The 18,586-nt window shown below is 46.6% G+C and overlaps 1 protein-coding gene and 1 long non-coding RNA gene across 3 annotated transcripts; one reads left to right on the top strand and one right to left on the bottom strand.

Annotated features, from left to right (window-relative positions):
- Positions 1 to 1,569: 1,569 nt before the first annotated feature.
- On the bottom strand, positions 1,570 to 12,077 carry LOC103590773. 2 transcript variants are annotated; one of them, XR_550507.1, is made up of 4 exons: positions 11,977 to 12,077; positions 6,448 to 6,634; positions 5,949 to 6,098; positions 1,570 to 1,738 (listed from the first exon to the last, which is right to left on the bottom strand). It is a non-coding gene; the product is annotated as an uncharacterized LOC103590773 (long non-coding RNA). The 2 variants fall into 2 exon arrangements; XR_550508.1 differs by lacking the exon at positions 11,977 to 12,077 and adding an exon at positions 11,722 to 11,922.
- A 330-nt stretch (positions 12,078 to 12,407) lies between these two features.
- AVPR1B (arginine vasopressin receptor 1B) lies at positions 12,408 to 17,730 on the top strand. Its single transcript, XM_008573081.1, has 2 exons — positions 12,408 to 13,458; positions 17,372 to 17,730. The coding sequence occupies exons 1-2, from the start codon at positions 12,519 to 12,521 to the stop codon at positions 17,677 to 17,679; spliced, it is 1,248 nt and encodes a 415-aa protein (XP_008571303.1). The 5' UTR covers positions 12,408 to 12,518; the 3' UTR covers positions 17,680 to 17,730.
- Positions 17,731 to 18,586: the final 856 nt, after the last annotated feature.

The raw sequence follows: 18,586 nt of genomic DNA on the forward strand, positions 1-18,586 counted from the left end.
CAGTGAGTGGGAACCGGTCTGTATGTGGGATCCGAACCCTCGGCGGGAGCGCCGCCACTCTCCCAAGTGGCTCACTGTAGCAGTGCGCCACCAGGCCAGCCCAGATACACCTTTTTTTGATAGCCATGTAGTATCATCTCAAAAGATTGCAACTTTCTTCCTATCAGATATATGTCCAATTGTGCTTTCCTAAGGTAGGTGACTTAATGGTGCCCCTGGCCCAGAGCTCTCTGAAGTACTAGTTCTGGTATTTCCATCGCAATGTACAGAAGTGGGGATGGCAGGGAACACAGTTTGGCAACTCTTCCTTTTATCTCGTTCTGAGTGATATTTATAGGTGTTATAATAGGGCTCACAACTTACCTGCAACAGGGACCAGGTATGTAGCACAAAGGAGTGAAGCAGGTCTAATAAAACAATCTCAGTGGCAACTTGCATATAAACATATTTCTTAACACTCTTTGCTGTAAGGAAAAAATAGCACAGGGGTAGGGATAAGTGGCAAATGACGCTCTGTTGGGTGAGGGGACAATGGTGAGTTCTGGAGACTGGCGAGCTGGGGAAGGCACGTCCCTTTACAAAATGACAACTGCTGAGCTCCAGAAGGCTGTGGCCATGTAGAAATGAGGTCCTGAAATTACCAGAGCTGATTTTTGTTCAAGAGAAGTTGTGTAATCTGAGTTTTTAGGTGAAATCACCTGATTTTAAAATGTTGGGAACCAACTCAAAATTTTAAAAAATGCTCTACTAAACAAAACATGTCGGGGCCAGATTCAGTAAGGAAATTCTGCCGTCCATGTGAAAGGATCCCGTGATTAAACATTTTAGAAAATGCTGATTTCAAAAAAAAAAAAAAAGTAGACAAAAAAACATAGGCAGATTTTTGTTGCTATTTTTTTAAACCATAGAACTTCTCAGGGCCTTTCAGATACTGATATGTTTGAATCTCCAATTCAGTCTCAACAGCTTCACATAGACAAAGCGTCTCCTAAGATCACTGTCTAAAGATGGCCACGTATGTCCATTTTCAGTTGATTGCACGGCTTCATTTCAGCCAGCAACATTTCCCCAAGTTAAGGGGTGCATTCTTGAGGTCTCAAAGCCCCATGCACCGGATGCTGACTGCAGTAGAACACAGTAACAGAGACAGCCTGCCCTGGCTCGGCAGGGATATTCCCATTTCTTATCCAGCGCATTTATTTGATTCTAGAACAGTCTGGGCCGAGTTCAACTTTGCCCAGAAGCTGCAGGCTTTCTGCACCTGTCAGTCTCACCTCCTGCAACCCCTTCCTCCTTCTTACTTTCATTTCATGTTCTTCACCCCTGTGAAATCCGGCTCAAAACTCACCACCACCAACTCCTCCCAAAGTACCCTTTGACTTATTACCTGCCACCCTGCCTCCTTAGCTGGTGCTGATTACCCCAGAGGAAGATTAAGCCCATACTTAGGGCCCAGCAAAGTAGAGGAACCAAAAAATTAGAAGAAGAAAAGGGCAGCTGTGGTGAATTTATCTAGAATGTTGCAATTGGAAAACCTAGAAAGAAGCTTTTTAAATTTCAGCACTCATGTGAGTCTTCAGTGTTGTTTTATTTTGAATTACTCTCAGGAAAGGCAGATCATCATCTTTCCAGGGCCTGTGAACTTGCTAACATACATGGAATCAATTCGTTTGGATTATTTCACACTTTTTGTTTGTCATCTATAGGCTTCCAGCTTCCAGAAGGAATTGGTGGTTGCCTGCAATAAAAAACACATAGATGACGAGGGTTGACACGTGCCATCTGCTCCAGCCTGTCCAGCACTCCAGCCCTTATCCCACTCTAGGCTTACTGCCAACACCTCTGAACAGATCTCCTGCCTCCAGCTCCCCTCTCAAGTCCATTCTGCACACTGCTGCCAGAATGATCTTTCTAAAACACACAGCCATTATATCGCCTTCCTGCTTTTTATTATCTCTACCTATATTGTAAGCTGCCTAAAGGCATAAACTAGACTTCTTTATATTTCCTGTGTTGTAGTGATTCTCAGACCTTGGTGGGGAACTAGTTTAAAGTGTAACTCGCTGGTTCTCACCTCCAAAGACTCTGATTTGGGAGGACTGGGGTGAAGCTCAGGAATCTGCCTTTATGTGCCCCAGACAAGTACCCCAGAAGATTATGGTGCTGGTGGTCTATAGACTACGAGTTGAAAATGTATTATCTTTTAAATCTGGTAGGGACCTAATAAATAGATACAAGTTGAATTTAGTTGTACTTAAAATTAATTCACTGGTATTTTGTCTTCTCTGAAAAGGTTTTATTTCTCCAGTTTCTTTCTCCCAGCATCCAGTAGAGTGCTGATTAATTTCATGCTGAGGATGGTTTGAAGAAAGAGAAGGAAGGAGCTTCTAAATGGCTTTAACTGTATAGCTGGGGAATTAGCAAGGTGATACTTTGTACTATCAGTGATGTCTGGGCATAACGAAAGTGGATAGGCCACTGAAGAAAAGTCTTTTCCATTTCTACCTACTCCACACCATCAATTTGCCTCTCAAGAGCAGAATGCCAAAAAGACAGTGCAGCCAGTGTAAATATATTTTAGGCCCTAATTTCCCATGAAATGCTCACTTTCTAAGAAGAAAAAAGGGAGCAAGAGCCATAAGGAGCAGCAGAGAAGAGCTGAATAGCTGTAGCATTAAATAATAATATGATATGCATTTCACTGAATGCTTACTATGTACTAAGCTCTATTGGGCACCATGCACACATAATCTCTAGCCTTTGCAATAACCTGCAAGTAGATGTTGTGTCCCAATTTCATAGATAAGGAAACTGCCTATTTTCCATTACGTCACAATGTCTCAAGCAAGGACAACTGTGGAAAAAAACAGGGCAATGAAAAGATAGCCATGTGTGCCAGGAGTCCACCCCTAGGCACATTCATAATGAAGCTCCAGAAGTGGAAAGGGCTAAAGAGAAAAGAGAAAATCTCAGGTTGAAGGATCTTCCTAAAGGGGTAGGAAATAACCCTTTTTTTCCCAAGTGCTCACGGGCGACTTTCTCCTGCATAGTATAAGCACCCCCAAACAGGCCCTGAAAGCTTGGGAGCTTTGTTATCTGCTCAGTTCATTATCAGCCAAAGATGCGTTATTAAAATTGACATTTTCTTGGACACTGATTCCATTCAATTGATCAATATTACATATCTCAAAAAACAAACAAAACAAAACCTCTCCAGGGGCCGGCCCGGTGGCGCACTCACCATTCAATTGATCAATATTACATATCTCAAAAAACAAACAAAACAAAACCTCTCCAGGGGCTGGCCCGGTGGCGCACTCAGTAGAGTGTGGCACTTGGGAGTGCGGCGGCGCTCCCGCCGAGGGTTCGGATCCCATATAGAGACCGGTCCGCTCACTGGTTGAGCAGGGTGCGGGCACGACACTGAGTGCTGCGATTCCGTTGCTGGTCACGGTGCGGGCGCGATGCCGAGGGTTGCGATCTCGTTGCCGGTCACGAAAAAAGACAAAAAGGAAAAAAAAAAACCTCTCGGGCTCAGACCACCCACCTGCAAAACTGTTGTAACCCCAGGCTTGAAATCTCTGCTCATCTTGGAGTGTCCTCCTCCCCTGTGTTGAGCTTTAGTCCTCTGGCCACCTGATGAGGGTCCCTCTCTGTGGTTTGCATGCTCACCAAGTGGCTCCCAGACCCCTGGTTTGGTGTCCCTGCTCCTGGAAGTTTCTCCTGTCACAGGATGGATTTGTTTGGCCATGTGACAAGGGTGCTGCTCCTGCCTCCTAGTAGATATGTTCACCTCTCTGTTCTGCTTTTACAGTCACCCCGCAGAGTGCCTCCCCAGTGTCATGAGGCCCCCAGTCAAAGTGGCCTCTGCCCTGTGTCCTCCAGCACTTACAGTGACAGGCCTCTCTCGTGTGACTCGCTCTCCCAGTTCATTAATGTTCCTCTCCAGAGGAGCTCAGCCCAGCTGGCATCTGGGGCTGAGCTAGAGGGTGATCAGGGTGTCACCACACAGTGCTTCTTTGAGAGTCTCACATGCACACACTGATGCTCATCCTATTGTCCCTTGACAAGTTCCTTTCCCATCTGGGACAATGTCTGGGAGGTTGGGAAAAGGCCAGCATCTCAGGGTCTGAGACTTGGAAGACAGCCATCAGCCCCTGTGGGTACAGTCATCAGTGCTCCATGAAAGGCTGAAGCAAACGTGGCCTCCAGTCTGCTAGTCCCTACCCGGCCTGCCAGGCCCAACTGCCTAACGGGCACACAGTCAAGTCCAGTGGTGTAGGACCCTTACTACATACATTTTTTGAGTAGCGCTACTAGCACAGATTCTGTATTTTCTGAACTCTAAACTAGGATGCATGATCTGAGATAAGTTTTGCGAGAAGCAAACTACTTGAACTTGAATATGTCTCAGAAAGCCTGAGACATGTAATCATCACTTACTGAAGACACATGAGATGTCTGTCAGTGGCTCTCTCCCTCAAATGGCACATTTACAACTCAGTTAGGGAGGCAGGGAAAATTGAGCAGGACCAAGTTCCCAAGACCAAGCTCACCTGCTCTGTAAGGTGGGGAAGGAGAGACTTCCCTGCTGTCCAGCATTGTGGAGCTGAGGAACCTTGAAGGTGTGTAGGTTTGGATAAATCAAGAGGAGGCAAATAGCATTTTCAGGTGCAGGAACAACAAAGCAAGGGACAACGGGAGCAGTGTGGATGGGAGGGCCTAGGGACCAGCTTGTCCAAAGCAGCAGGACAGTGGAGTAAGGGGCCAGGCTTGATTTAATAAGCAGGAAACCATTGTGACTACTGTGTAGGTTTGGATAAATCAAGAGGAGGCAAATAGCATTTTCAGGTGCAGGAACAACAAAGCAAGGGACAACGGCAGCAGTGTGGATGGGAGGGCCTAGGGACCAGCTTGACCAAAGCAGCAGGACAGTGGAGTAAGGGGCCAGGCTTGATTTAATAAGAAGGAAACCATTGTGACTATATTGTGCATGGGGAAGAGTTGTGACAAGAACAGCTTTTAAAGATCAATAATCAGCCAGCAGAACAAAATGGGGTCATTAGAAGGGAGCCTAGAGGTAAGGAGACCAGCTAGAGGCTATCACTCTGGTCTCCATATCACTGGGTACCTGCTCCTCTCCTTCTGGAGGAGACTCACCCGAAACCCTCCCCACACACTTAGCGAGGTCCATAAGCCCTTGCTTTCTTCTCGTCGTCTTGGGCTCCAATGTCTATCTCTGCCAAATGCTCACTGTACGTTTTGCAGCTTTTCCTGCATCTCTGCCTCAACACTGACAGAAATGTAGAATACAACCTTTCCTCAGTCCCTCCCCATCCTCTCAGATGTATTTACATGGGGCAGCTAGGAGTGGAGGGAAGTAGGGGGATGGCAAGGACATGGGTACATCACAGGGCCATTAGCACACACAGCTGGAGTCAGCCTTCCAGTTCCCAACCTACCCACTTGCCATTTCTGCTGACTCAGCACCAGCTTTTGGCCCCAGCACTCGGCCTCTCTCAGTCCTCTTCTCTCTCTACCCTCAACAGTGTTGATGGGAAGGTAAATGAGGGGGGGGGGGGGGGGCAGCACTCGGCCTCTCTCAGTCCTCTTCTCTCTCTACCCTCAACGGTGTTGATGGGAAGGTAAATGAAGAGGAATGTGTCTGACATGGGCTGCCTCCTCCCCATCCGCCCACCCAACCCGGGCAGCAAGACCTGCCATGGGGTATGAGCGTGAGGATATTGGAAACATGGTGGAGGCAGGAAGCAGAAGGAAAGAGAAGCACAGGGCACTGAAAGCAAACCTCCCTCATCCTGTCGCAGCTGAAGAAGAGGGAATGGGGTCTGTACATGGGCCAGTGTCATGATGAGTCTGGAGACGACTTCTCTAGGGGAGGCAGGAGCACTGATCTTCTGAACCTGTGTGATGTTGAGAACTTCATTTACCTCTCTGCCTTTCACTTTGGACTTTCTTCTGGAAAATGAGACTATGGGACTCAGTGGTCTCCGAGGTCCTTTCCATCACTCTCAGCCTTCTGGCCAGAACCAAAAGGTAAGTCCCCTTCAACTGCAGCATTCCTTGACCATGCAAGATATCTTATGGTGAGAGGAACAAAGTGGAGACTTTCAGGGAGTCCCTGAGGTCAAACCAGCCAGGCTGACCCTCCCGGCGCCCACACCCTTTCCTTTTACTTGTTTGCTCTCCATCAATCTCAGGGTTAAACCAACTTAACAGAGGATGATGGCAACACCATGGGCCATAAAAGATGCATTAGTCCCCATAATGGCCCAGTGTCTCCAGACCACTTCCTCCATCTGGACATTTATGGGATGGTGAATCAGGGGTTACTCAGGAAGGCAGAAAGGCCAGCACCTGGTGGACAACGGATGTATTGAGAAGGGACAGGGGATCTCTGTGAAATGCCAGCTCTGGCAAGTAACTCACCACGCTGAGAGGGTTCTGAGTTCTAGCCGAGAGGAGGCCTCTGCAGGCCAGTTTGCAGGGGCTGCAGGAGGAAAATGCTCTGTTCACTTTGTTCTGCCCGGGTCATGGTGTGGCACAAGACGGAGACCCATCTCCACTGTTCTTTGGCCAGTAGTAATGCAGGAAGGATTTGAGTTCACCCTTTTGGCTAAAATGGAAGATAATTAAGGTATGAGATATTGGTAAATAGGCTGGCTGGTTGGCACAGTTGGTTCAAGCACAGCGTTACAACACCAAGATCAAAGGTTTCAGATCCCCATATAGGCCAGCCACCAAAAACCAACCAAACAAAAAGAGATATTGATAAATATACAGTCTGAGAAACAAAGTTTATTTTTCATAATACGTCTATTCCTGAAGACATTGTGTTCAAGTTGAATATATGCAAATAGAACCCTTCTATCTTCTTCAATGGAAGTGACATCTAACAATTTGGGTTTAGATTTCTTTGCCTCTTAGTCCACTAATTAGTAATGTAGAACCAACATTCAAATCTATGAAAGCAAATCCTTTTGTAAAGGATTACATTAAATTATTTGAAGATTAAAGGAAAGGTCAATAGATAATGCTTAAAACTAAAGAAATCGAGAAGTGGCAGTACATGTTTGCTATTTAGAAATATAGAAGTTAATAACAAATAAATCTATTAAATGAATTTGTAATAGTGGTCTCTGTCAAGAAATACCTAAGTCAAGTAAAAAGATCAATGATAAAATGGGAAAAAATATTTGCAACTTAAATGTCAGAAAAGGTTAGTTACCAAAGTACATAAAGTTTCCCCCCAAAAAAGAATAACAATCACAGAAAAATCAGCTAGAGTTATCAATAATTACAGGAGAAAGAAATGCTAGTAGCTCTTATCATTATGAAAAAATGTTCAACTTCACTTAAAAGGCAGGGAAATTAAAACTAGACTTAGGTTTTTTTTTAAGTTATCAGATTGGCAAAAATCCAAAATTTAAGAACACACTGCTGGCAAGATTGTAGGGAAACAGACGCTCTCCTTCATTCTTAGAATGCAAATTGGTTCAATCTCTACATAGAAGAATTTGGCAATATATAGCAGAATTGGTTATGCAAATACCCTTAACCTAGCAATCTCACTTCTAGGAGTCTATCACAAAGATATACTAGGTGTGTGTGCGTGCGTGCATGTGTGTGTGTGTAGAAAGAGAGTGAGAGAGAGAGAGGCTGAGAGAGATAGAGAGAGAAAGGCAATTTATTACAGTACTATGTGTAATAGCAAGACTGGATACAATCAAAATGCCCATCAAATGTGATTGGATGAATAAAGTATGGTACTTCCGTATACTGGAGTACTAAGCAACTGCAAAAAGGAAAGAGGAACATCTCCAAATTCTCCTATGAAGTGATTTCCAGGATATGTTAAATGAAAAAAAGAAAAAAATCAAGAAAAATGTGTACAGTGTGCCACTTAGACCAAAAGTGTCTTGTCACAACAGAAAGCAATAGAGCTATCAAAGGATACTTAGGTTTTGTCAAAAGGACTCAGGATAAAATGGTGCAGCCACTTTGGAAAAAGGATAAAATGGTGCAGCCACTTTGGAAAACAGTTTGACAGTTCCTTCAAAAGTTAAACAGTTACCACATGACCTAGCAACTCTACTCCTAGATATATACCCAAGAGAATTAACAACATAAGTCCACAAAGAACTTGTACGTGAATGCTCATTAGCAGCATTATTCATAATAGCCAAAAAGTGGAAACAGTCCAAATGTTCATCAGCTGATGGAAATAAACAAAATGTGGTATATCCATACAATGGAATAGTATTCAGCCATAAAAAGAAATGAAGTACTGATACATGCTACAACATGGATGAACACTGAAAACTTTATGCTAAGCAAATGAAGCCAGTCACCAAAGGCCACGTATTGTACAATTCCATTTATATGAAATGTCTAAAATAGGATCGTTAAAGCTGGATAATGGAAACATGGGGTTTCCTCATGCTATCTCTCTACTTTCGTATACGATTAAAATTTTCTTTAATAATAAAACATGGAAGAAAATGATTACCTCTAGGAAGCTGAAAGTATGGGGGGATTGCTTTTGTTCATAACTACTGTAGAATCATTTGTAACTACTGTAGACTCTATAATATATGCATGAAAAATAAGTATATTTAAAAATTAGATTGCTTTTGTTCATAACTACTGTAGAATCATTTGTAACTACTGTAGACTCTATAATATATTCATGAAAAATAAGTATATTTAAAAGTGAAGAGGATTTGCCATAAATATAAAACTTAGTGGTGAAATTTTAAATGCATTCTCATTAAAGTTAGAAACATCAATGATGCCTGCTCTTCAACATTGTTCCGGAGTATTAGACTTCATAATAAAACAAGAAAAAGAAATAAGAGCTGAATAGATTGGAAATAAAAGACAAAAAAATTATTGTTGTTTGCAGACTATATCGTATACAACATAGATAACCCAAAATAATTTAAAATCTGCAGGAAAACTGCTGGATAGAACAGCAAGATACAAAAATCAATATTGTTCCCATACATTGGCAATAACCAATTAGTTATTAAAAATGTGGTAGAACAAAATTATATGCATAATGGCAACAGAAACTGTAAGGTAGATGGGAATAAATCTATCTAAGGTAGATAGGAAGACATTTATGAAGAAAATAATAAAACATCATTGAAGGACATAATAATAGAACTGAATAAAATCATAAATATGACAATTTTCCCCCAGATTAATCTCTAAAATCAATGCTTCCAACCAAAAGCTCAATATAACTTTTCGTGGAACTAGACGAACTGATATCAAATTTCACAATTTCAAAATTGTGAGAAACATTTTGAAAATAAGAGGAAGAGGAGGCCAGTTTTTCTCATATATTAAGGTTATAAAGCTATAGTACCTAAAATAGTGAAATATTGGAACAGGGATAATAATCAATGAAACAGACCAGAAATAGCCTCATACAAATTTGGAAATTTGATATATTATACAGGTGATCGTTGGGAAATGATGGACTATTTGATAAATGAAGTAATCAGTAAATGAAGTAATTTGTTTGCCATAAGAGAAAAAAATGGAGTTAGATTCTTACCTTACACATAAGCAAAAATAAATCTTAGTTGAATTAAAGACCTAACTATGAAAAGTAAAAGTTAAACTTGTTAGAAGAATATAGGGGAGAATCTATTCTCAAGGTAGGAAACTCAAGACACAAAAGCTGAAACGATAAAAGAAAGTACTGACTATGTCATGCTTTTGATTATCTGTGTAAAAAATGACTCCACACAAAGTTAAAAGATAAGTGACAGATTAGAGAAGATATTTGCAACATATCAGAATACATAAGAGATTCATGTCAGAACATACAGAAAGGGCCTACAAATTGATAAGAAAAACCACCCCATAAAAAGTTGTGCAGAGGATATGAAAAATTCACAGAAGAGAAAATCAAAACAACAAATAAACATATGGAAAGATACTCAAAGTAATTAGTAATCAGAGAAATATAAAAGCAGAGTAAGATGCTATTTCACAACTATTACATTGGTAAAAAATGATAACACCGTGAGGGTGTTGGGAAACTAAAATGCAGCTGGTGGAACAACTAATTTAGTACAATAAATTTAGAGATAAAATTTAGGATGGGTCCTATCTAGTTGAAAACTCATACATTCTATGGTCCAATAATACTTATTTCCAGCATATACTTATAGATATACACCTGAGAGAAATTCTGACACATGAATACAAGAAAACATACAAGAACATTCATTATAGCATTAAAAAAAAATAAGAAGTAGCAACACTAAAGCTGGGAATAACCTAAATTATAAAAATAGGGTTTTGGATAAATAAAATGTTATATTCACATGCTTGAATACTATGCAGTAGCTGAAATGAATGAACTAGACCTATCCTACGTATCAACATGGACAGATATCAAAAGTAATGTGAAATTTAAAAAGCATGTTCCAGAATGGTACATAGAATATGATACCATTTATGCAATACTCTAAAAAACATATGTTTATGGGCCGAGCCCCTGGCGCACTCGGGAGGGTGCGGCACTGAGAGTGCAGCAGCGCTCCCGCCGAGGGTTCGGATCCTATATAAGGATGACCAGTGCGCTCACAGCGCTCACTGGCTGAGCGCGGTGCAGCCGGTCTTAAAAAGGACAAAAAAAAAAAAAAAACCCAAAAACCCCCATATGTTTATATATATAATTTTAAATGAATACATCAACAAATAAATGATTGAGAGCAAGAAAACAGAGACAAGCACAGACAGGCCTTTCGTGAGTTTTGCTGTGAAGGAGCACCTCCTGGGTGTAGTGTCTGAGAAAGGTTATAACCTTTTTAAATGGACAGTCCGTGAGCTTGCTTGCATACAGGTGGGAATGGTCTGGTAGAGAGACCGTATGCTAAGGTTACTGAAAACCATCACTCATAAAGAGCAAAATCCTTGAGAGGGTGGAAGCTTGGGCTGCAGGGCACAGAAGGAGGGTGCTACAGTATTTTAGGTGAGACATGGTAAGCGGTAGTGGGATGAAATGTAGACAAATTTGCAGGCTGTTTAGGAGGTAGAACCCTCAAGAAGTGGTGCTGATTTTACGTGAGGGTGGGTGACATTATCAAGGGGAGTTGGGTTTGATTAAAAGGCAAGACAAAAGGACGTACCTACAATTATAGACCCTGGCTTTCTGAGAGTCTTGGACCATGCTATTGCCACTCCTAGTGAACTTCTAATCTGCTCTGGAGTCTCAATAATCCCCCTTGCGTATGTACCGAAGGTAAAGTGAATGCTACAGCCAATACCGCACAACACCTTCCCTACCGAGCTGTCACCTCCTCTGGCCGGCTGGCGTTTTAGTTACTTGCACCCTCAGTACCAGCGCCTGTCACGCAGCGGTTATAACGTAAATGCTGCCGCTGTTCTGGCGGAAAAGCACACTGGGCTGGTTCTAGTCCTGCCTCTGCTGCTCACTAGATCTGTCATCTTCTAGAGCAAGCTATGCAACTTTTCTGGGCCTCTGTTTTCTAGCCCACAGGGAGGCCAACTGCGTTTGGGACATCGGAAGCACCTAGCGCGGGAAAGGCACCCAGGAGAGGCCAGCAGTTAAGACTTCCCTTGGGGATGCAAGGACCCGGGATTTCTCCTGTCGTCCCCTCCCAGCAAGCGCACCGGGGCCTCCAGGTCTAGCTCCTGCAGCCCCCTCCTCTCTCCTCTCACCTCCATCCCCCTCTCTACAGACGTCCTCGCTTTTTCTTCCACTCCTTATGGCTCCAAGTCCCCCATCAGCTCCCCAGGGACGCCTCCCTCTGGGGGCACTGCGTCGCCCAGCTGGCCACCCCTGAAGATTTTGGAACCTTTACCAGACTAACCGGGAGCCCGGGGCAGGGGCGCGCGTGACAGCGCTGCCAGCAGTAGTGTCCCCGCGTGAGTGGGAGGAGCGACCACCTCTCCCACTACCCCCCGGGTGTGCACCTGTCTGGAGAGACAGTCCGAGGGTTCCAGGCCGCGAGCGTCGAGGAGTCTGTCTGTCCGTCTGTCTGCGGGTCTGTGGGTCCCGCCGGCTGGTGAGCGCCAGCTTGCGTCCTCGCTTTCTCTCTCCCTGTCGCCGGTCCTCCCGCCGGCGGGTGGGTGCCTGTGCGTCTCACTCCGCCCTCCTCCGCGGGAGCCAACCGGCGAGTGCCGGGCCGCGGGGCTCGGGCTGGAAGCCCATAAAGCCCGCCGGCCCGGGCCGCGGCGCTGCTGCTGCTGTCTCCCTGACCCGCCTCCTCGTCTCTCCCGGGTTCCCCTCCCTGCTCAGGGGTCAGCGATCGCAGCCACATTCTCTTCTCCCTTATCTCACCCTTCCTCCTCCTCCTATCCCTCTCCTCTGCACTATTTCCACCTCCTTTCAAGCTTTCTCCCTGTCATTTCCACCCTTTTTTTCTCTCCACCTTACACCTTTCCCTTGCCACTCAGTTTTATCCATCGTACCTTGTATCCTCTCTCCTCTCCTCCCTTCCCAGCAAACCTTGACCATGGATGCTGGGCCTCCTTGGGTTGCCAACCCCACCCCCGGGGGCACCCTCTCTGCCCCCAATGCTACAACATTCTGGCTGGGCAGGGATGAGGAGCTGGCCAAGGTGGAGATTGGAGTCCTGGCCACTGTCCTGGTGCTGGCCACAGGGGGCAACCTGGCTGTGCTGCTGACCCTAGGCCAGCAGGGCCGCAAGCGCTCCCGCATGCACCTGTTCGTGCTGCACCTAGCCCTGACCGACCTGGGCGTGGCGATCTTCCAGGTGCTGCCCCAGCTGCTCTGGGACATCACCTACCGCTTCAAGGGTCCTGACCTCCTCTGCCGGGCTGTCAAGTACCTGCAGGCACTCAGCATGTTCGCCTCAACCTACATGCTGCTGGCCATGACACTGGATCGATACCTGGCCGTCTGTCACCCCCTGCGCAGCCTCCACCAGCCCACCCAGTCCAGCTACCCACTCATTGCTGCTCCCTGGCTGTTGGCTGCTATCCTCAGCATCCCTCAAGTCTTCATTTTTTCTTTGCGGGAGGTGATCCAGGGCTCCGGGGTGCTGGACTGCTGGGCAGATTTCCGCTTTCCCTGGGGGCCACGGGCCTACATCACCTGGACCACCCTGGCCATCTTTGTCCTGCCTGTGGCTATGCTTACGGCCTGCTACAGCCTCATCTGCCACGAGATCTGTAAGAATCTGAAAGTGAAGACACAGGCCTGGAGGGTAAAAGGAGGAAGCTGGCAGACTTGGAACACGCCCTCACCTTCTGCCCCAGCTGCAACCATGCAGGGGCTGCCATCCCGGGTCAGCAGCGTCAGCACCATCTCACGGGCCAAGATCCGAACCGTGAAGATGACCTTTGTCATTGTTCTGGCCTACATCGCTTGTTGGGCACCCTTCTTCAGTGTCCAGATGTGGTCTGTGTGGGACGAGAACGCCCCTGATGAAGGCAAGTGGTGTGTGTTGGCAGGGGGTGGCGGGCAATGAGGTGGACAGAAGGATGAGGGTTAGGGGCTGCAATGCCTCCTAGGGCCAGGCAGGTCACAAGTAAAGCAATTAAGATAGATGGTGCCTGTCGCACCTGAAAGGGGCAGTTATAACTCCCGTACAGCCTGCTGATGTTAACTAATTTAACAATTTAAAAATACTATGTAGTACTAACGAAATATGACCATCGGCAGATTTGGCCAACCAATTGCCAGTTTGCTAGATGGGCTTTAGAACCATAGAATTATACAGCTGAAAGAGATTTTCATATGCCCAGTGCAGGATGGCAGTTGTGGCCCCCAAACTGTCTCAGCAGTCTTCCCTCCCACACCTGGATGTGACTTTGAACTCCTTCTCAACATCCACTTCCAATTGACTAGGGTTGTACATGACAACTTTGAAATTTCAAGTTCAACCTCTTCATTTTGCTAATGAGGAAACAGAGGTTTAGAAAGGAGCCGTGACTTGCCTAAAGCCACACAGTTAGGGAGTGACAAAGTGAAGATTAGAACCCAGGTCTTCTGTCTCCTTGCCTCTTTCTTCAATCCAGTGCCCCGCTCACAACTGTGGTTCTAAAAGTGGTTCTAAAAGAAGGGAGCCCTTCTTCCTATATGAAAAACACAGTGGGACCCTTCAAGAGGACTTCGAATGTTCCCAACTGGCGTGCGGGAGGCCTTCTCATCACTTTTCTGGGATGAGGCAGATGGCAGTCGCCTGACCTTTAGACATTTCATGGTCCAACCATCTGGGAGCTCGTTCTCAGGAAAGCAGGGGCTGTGTCTGGGCAGCCTAAGTGTTGGAGAGTGGTGTTCAAAAGCGTCTGCTCCTGATCTCCTAAGCAGGTGTGGGACATGAGGACGAGGCCTGTTGACCTGTCTTGGTGGCTGTGAATAGGGTGACCGTGCTCTGCACAGTGTGTGTGCAGTTCTAGATGTATAATGGGTACAGCTTGGGACTGCCCTAGGGAGGCCCTGTGCACAGGTTCTTCTGGAAGCTCTCTGAGAGTTCACTGACCAGCAGACTCAGGCTACCAATTTCTGCCAGCCGTTAGGAAGTTGTCCCCTTCCCTTGTGTTTTTGTTCCTAATCTCATTTTGCTCATTTCAGGACACTCTTCTGGAAGCTCTCTGAGAGTTCACTGACCAGCAGACTCAGGCTACCAATTTCTGCCAGCTGTTAGGAAGTTGTCCCCTTCCCTTGTGTTTTTGTTCCTAATCTCATTTTGCTCATTTCAGGACATGCTCAAGCCAAATGCTTTGCTTTTCTGGAAAGGTGAAATAGGGAAAGGCTGCTCATGAATTTAACACAACCACACAAGAGAAGCGCAAAGATAATACCCCACTCTTTGGGTCCTATTGTGCCCCTTCTTAACTATCCTTTTGACATTAGTCTGGACAAGAGGCTATTTGCAAGTTATCCTTTAAGCAATGAGCATCTTATTCTAACCAACTGGTGGGACCTCCCTGCTCTAGCCAAGCACAGAACAGAAGGAAGAAGGGCTTCCTAGTGCCAAGCACATTTAGTCCTCATGCTACTGGGGGGGGGTGACCTCTATCTTACACCTGAGCAACTTGAGGCTCAGAATGGTGAATAACTGGACCAGAGTGCTGCTGCTAGTCCAGGATGGAGCTAGGACTTGAATCGAGGTCTTTGTTGACCACGCTTTATCTGTGACATGGCTTTAGTCCCAACAATCGCAGCTTAGCTGATGGCATGAGAGGGGAAAGGGTCATTCGCCCCTTTATGGAGGAACCTACAAGAAGATGGCAGTGCTGCCACTCAGCCAGTGCAGGCTTTCCTGCTTGCCTGCGATGTCCACCTTCATTATGAGCCTGTCCCTCAACACCTCATCCCTCACCTGTGTAGTGATTCACCACTTACCAAGGACCTCTCTGAGCAAGGCATACAGTAACGCAGTGTTGTCTTACACACCATGTGCCTCTCAGAAAAGTGAAAGCCCTTCGGGCTGAGATTGATTACTCTGAGCTTACTTTCCAGTACCCCAGGTCCCCTCCACAGTACGCTGGCCTCCCGGCCCTGAATCTCTGGTCAGAACCTGCCTGTCCCCTTGCCCTTGCCCCCAGTTGTCAGCAAAGTCTCCTTCGGGACACAGCGGCAGCCACCTGGACTGGGTGTGGTGGCTCTGCCCTCAAGGGCTGCCCCTGGTGCTTGCTCTGCAGCACATGTCCAGCCTCTGTGCTTGGACCAAACCAAACAGATGCTTCCTAAGTGAAGGAACTTGTGAAGCTCCTTTGTCCCTGACTTAATCCGGGCACTCACTGTATGTCAATGGAGCAGACATGACGAATACCACCCCCTTAGCCAAAGCAATTTGCCAAGTCTTCTGCAGCTCGCAGTTACATGTTAACCAGGAAGCAGCCAGAACCTAGGTAAAACTGAAGGAGGCTGAGTTTGTTGTTGAGGCTGGTCCCTCCTCCACTGACAGATGCTCCCTCTGCCCTCACCTCTGTGTCCAGCCCTGTGTCTCTAGGCCTAGAAACCTTCAGCTTCCCACACCTATGGCACATGCCTTCTACCACAGTTTTTACTCTGTGTCTCCCTTCTCAGGACCATCGGTGGCCACACCTGTGAGCACACCCATGGAGTAGTGAACAAGGATCTAGTGTGTCTGAAGCATTCACAGTGCTTTACAGAGTAGACACTCGAGCTCTGCCTTTGAGTTTGCTGGTTGAAGCTTTGAAGGGGCTCAGGATCTCTGCCTTAGAGCTGGAAGACCTGGGTTTGAGTGGCAATTCCTATGAACTGTGCTATAAAAGTTGGAAAGTTTACCCTTAGGCTTCCTTCCAGCTCTGACATTGCAAGGTAACTCAGTATGCCACCTGTGCATAGCTGTGACCATGGTGGGTCTAGCAGGAGGCCAGGGCTCATCCCAGCAGCTTTCCTGTTGGTGTGAGGAATTCCATTTTTTTTTTAACTTTTTTTTTTATTTTTAAAAGATGACCAGTAAGGGGATCTTAACCCTTGACTTGGTGTTGTCAGCACCACACTCTGCCAAGTGAGCCACGGGCCGGCCCTGGAATTCCATTTAGTCTTTAGAACATTGTGTCTGGATGGAATCTTATCAGAGTCTCTGCACCTTCACATTTTGACTGCCCAGGAAAGAAATTCCTTTTTTCTTACTGGAGGGCATTCCCTGGGTACAGTCTGAGAACACAGAAGAAGTACTGGTCTGGGATGGGATGCTTAGGTGCCCTGTAGCTAGAAGCTTCTCCCTCTGCTGCAGCTGGAGATAATGGCGTTAGTACCTGCAGGGCAGTCAGGCTCCACTGGTTACCCTATCAGGTCCCCAGGACAAGGCCTGGCACAATCGGCATTCCCACATTCAGTGACTGAATGACAGAATGAGTGGGACTGCCCCTGAGGAACAAAGGACATAATCCAGAAGGCAATGGGAACCCATGATCTATGACATGAGTGGGGATGGGGCAAGGAGTCTGAATAATGTGATTATTTTCCCTGAGTGTTGTATAGAACTTGTTTCATCCTATGTCTACATCCATTAAGGGGCTCAAAGTCTAGGTTTTAGAACTAAGACAGTTTCTCCTATTTGGGCTGGTCCTACCCCTAACAATGTTTACACTTTACCCTTCTAAATTCAACTGGAAGCAAACCTCGGCTCCTGCCTTTAGTCTGTAGTTACAAAACAAAAACAAATATAGTCATGGAGGTAAGATCCTGGGGTCACGAGTCCCAGGCTCAAGTTCCAACTGCCCTGCTCTCTAATTATAGAACCTCAAGGAAATTCCGTCTCCTCTCCGGGACTCAGTTTCTTCATCTGTTTTCTGGGGGCCTGGACTCTCTCCCAGGTCCCTTCGTGCTGTCATTCTAAGGCTTCTTGTGCTTCTCTCCTGGTAGATTCCACCAATGTGGCTTTCACCATCTCCATGCTTTTGGGCAACCTCAGCAGCTGCTGCAACCCCTGGATCTACATGGGCTTCAACAGCCACCTGCGTCATCTTGCCTGTTGCAGGGGTCCCCGGCCCCGGATACGCAGGCAGCTCTCCAGTGGCAGCCTCTCGAGCCGCCGCACCACGCTGCTGACCCGCTCCAGCTGCCCGCCCACCCTCAGCCTCAGCCTCAGCATGAGGCCTGGGCCAGAAGAGTCACTGAAGGACTTCGAGCAGGTGGATGGGGAAGCCACCGCTGAGACCAGCATCTTTTAAAGAAGACTCCCTGGGTCTAATACTTCCCCCACAGCTAGCAGAGGGTCTCTGCCCAGATCAGGCACTGGGTGTAAGAGCTGGAGGGTCAGGGTTGGAGTTGGGGAAGCCTAGTTTGAGGCAAGGTGAAGAGACTAGAATGGCTGTCCTTAACCTTGGTGTCACAGCTGCCCCCAGCATGAGCGTGAGGGCTGCCCTCGTTAGCTCCCAATCCCAGATGCTGGGAGTCAGGGAGAGTCAAACTGCCTGCCTCCCTGGTCCTGCCATAGTCACATGTAGCTGTGAACACACCAGGATGTGGTTCCCAGGTCGGGGGAAGCCCCAGGATACCACTGTCTGGGGACCCACAGGTTGCAGGAACTCGGGCTGGTCTTGTGCCTTGGCTACTTGTCCTCATTTTAACCTGACTGGCACATCCCAGCCCAGCCAGGAAAGGGGAGAAGTGCGAAACTAGGGAGGACCCTGTTTGGGTCCTGGATTTTTTTTTTCTTTTTCTTTCTTTTTTTTTTTAAAGATGACTGGTAAGGGGATCTTAACCCTTGACTTGGTGTTGTCAGCACCACGCTCTCCCAAGTGAGCAAACCGGCCGTCCCTATACAGGGATCTGAACCTGTGGCCTCAGTGTTGTCAGCACCACACTTTCCCCAGTGAGCCATGGGCCAGCCCTCTGGGTTTTTTTTTTTTTTTCATAGAGGGAGGATTGTTTAATGAAGACAAGTGAATGGGCACAGGGGGCATCACTGCTGTGCCTACCTGTCTACTGAAGGGAGATGGTCTAATGGAGATGTAGGATTTAGTACAGTGCCTGGTGCCTGGTAGAAATGCTGGAAATGCTAATTCCTCTTCTCCCTATACCACCCCTCATTACAGGGTGGGTGACAGGGGAAACTGTTCTATGTCCTCAGTGTAT

The sequence above is a fragment of the Galeopterus variegatus genome, unplaced genomic scaffold (assembly GCF_000696425.1).
Source record: "Galeopterus variegatus unplaced genomic scaffold, G_variegatus-3.0.2 Scaffold872, whole genome shotgun sequence".
Classification (NCBI taxonomy): domain Eukaryota; kingdom Metazoa; phylum Chordata; class Mammalia; order Dermoptera; family Cynocephalidae; genus Galeopterus; species Galeopterus variegatus.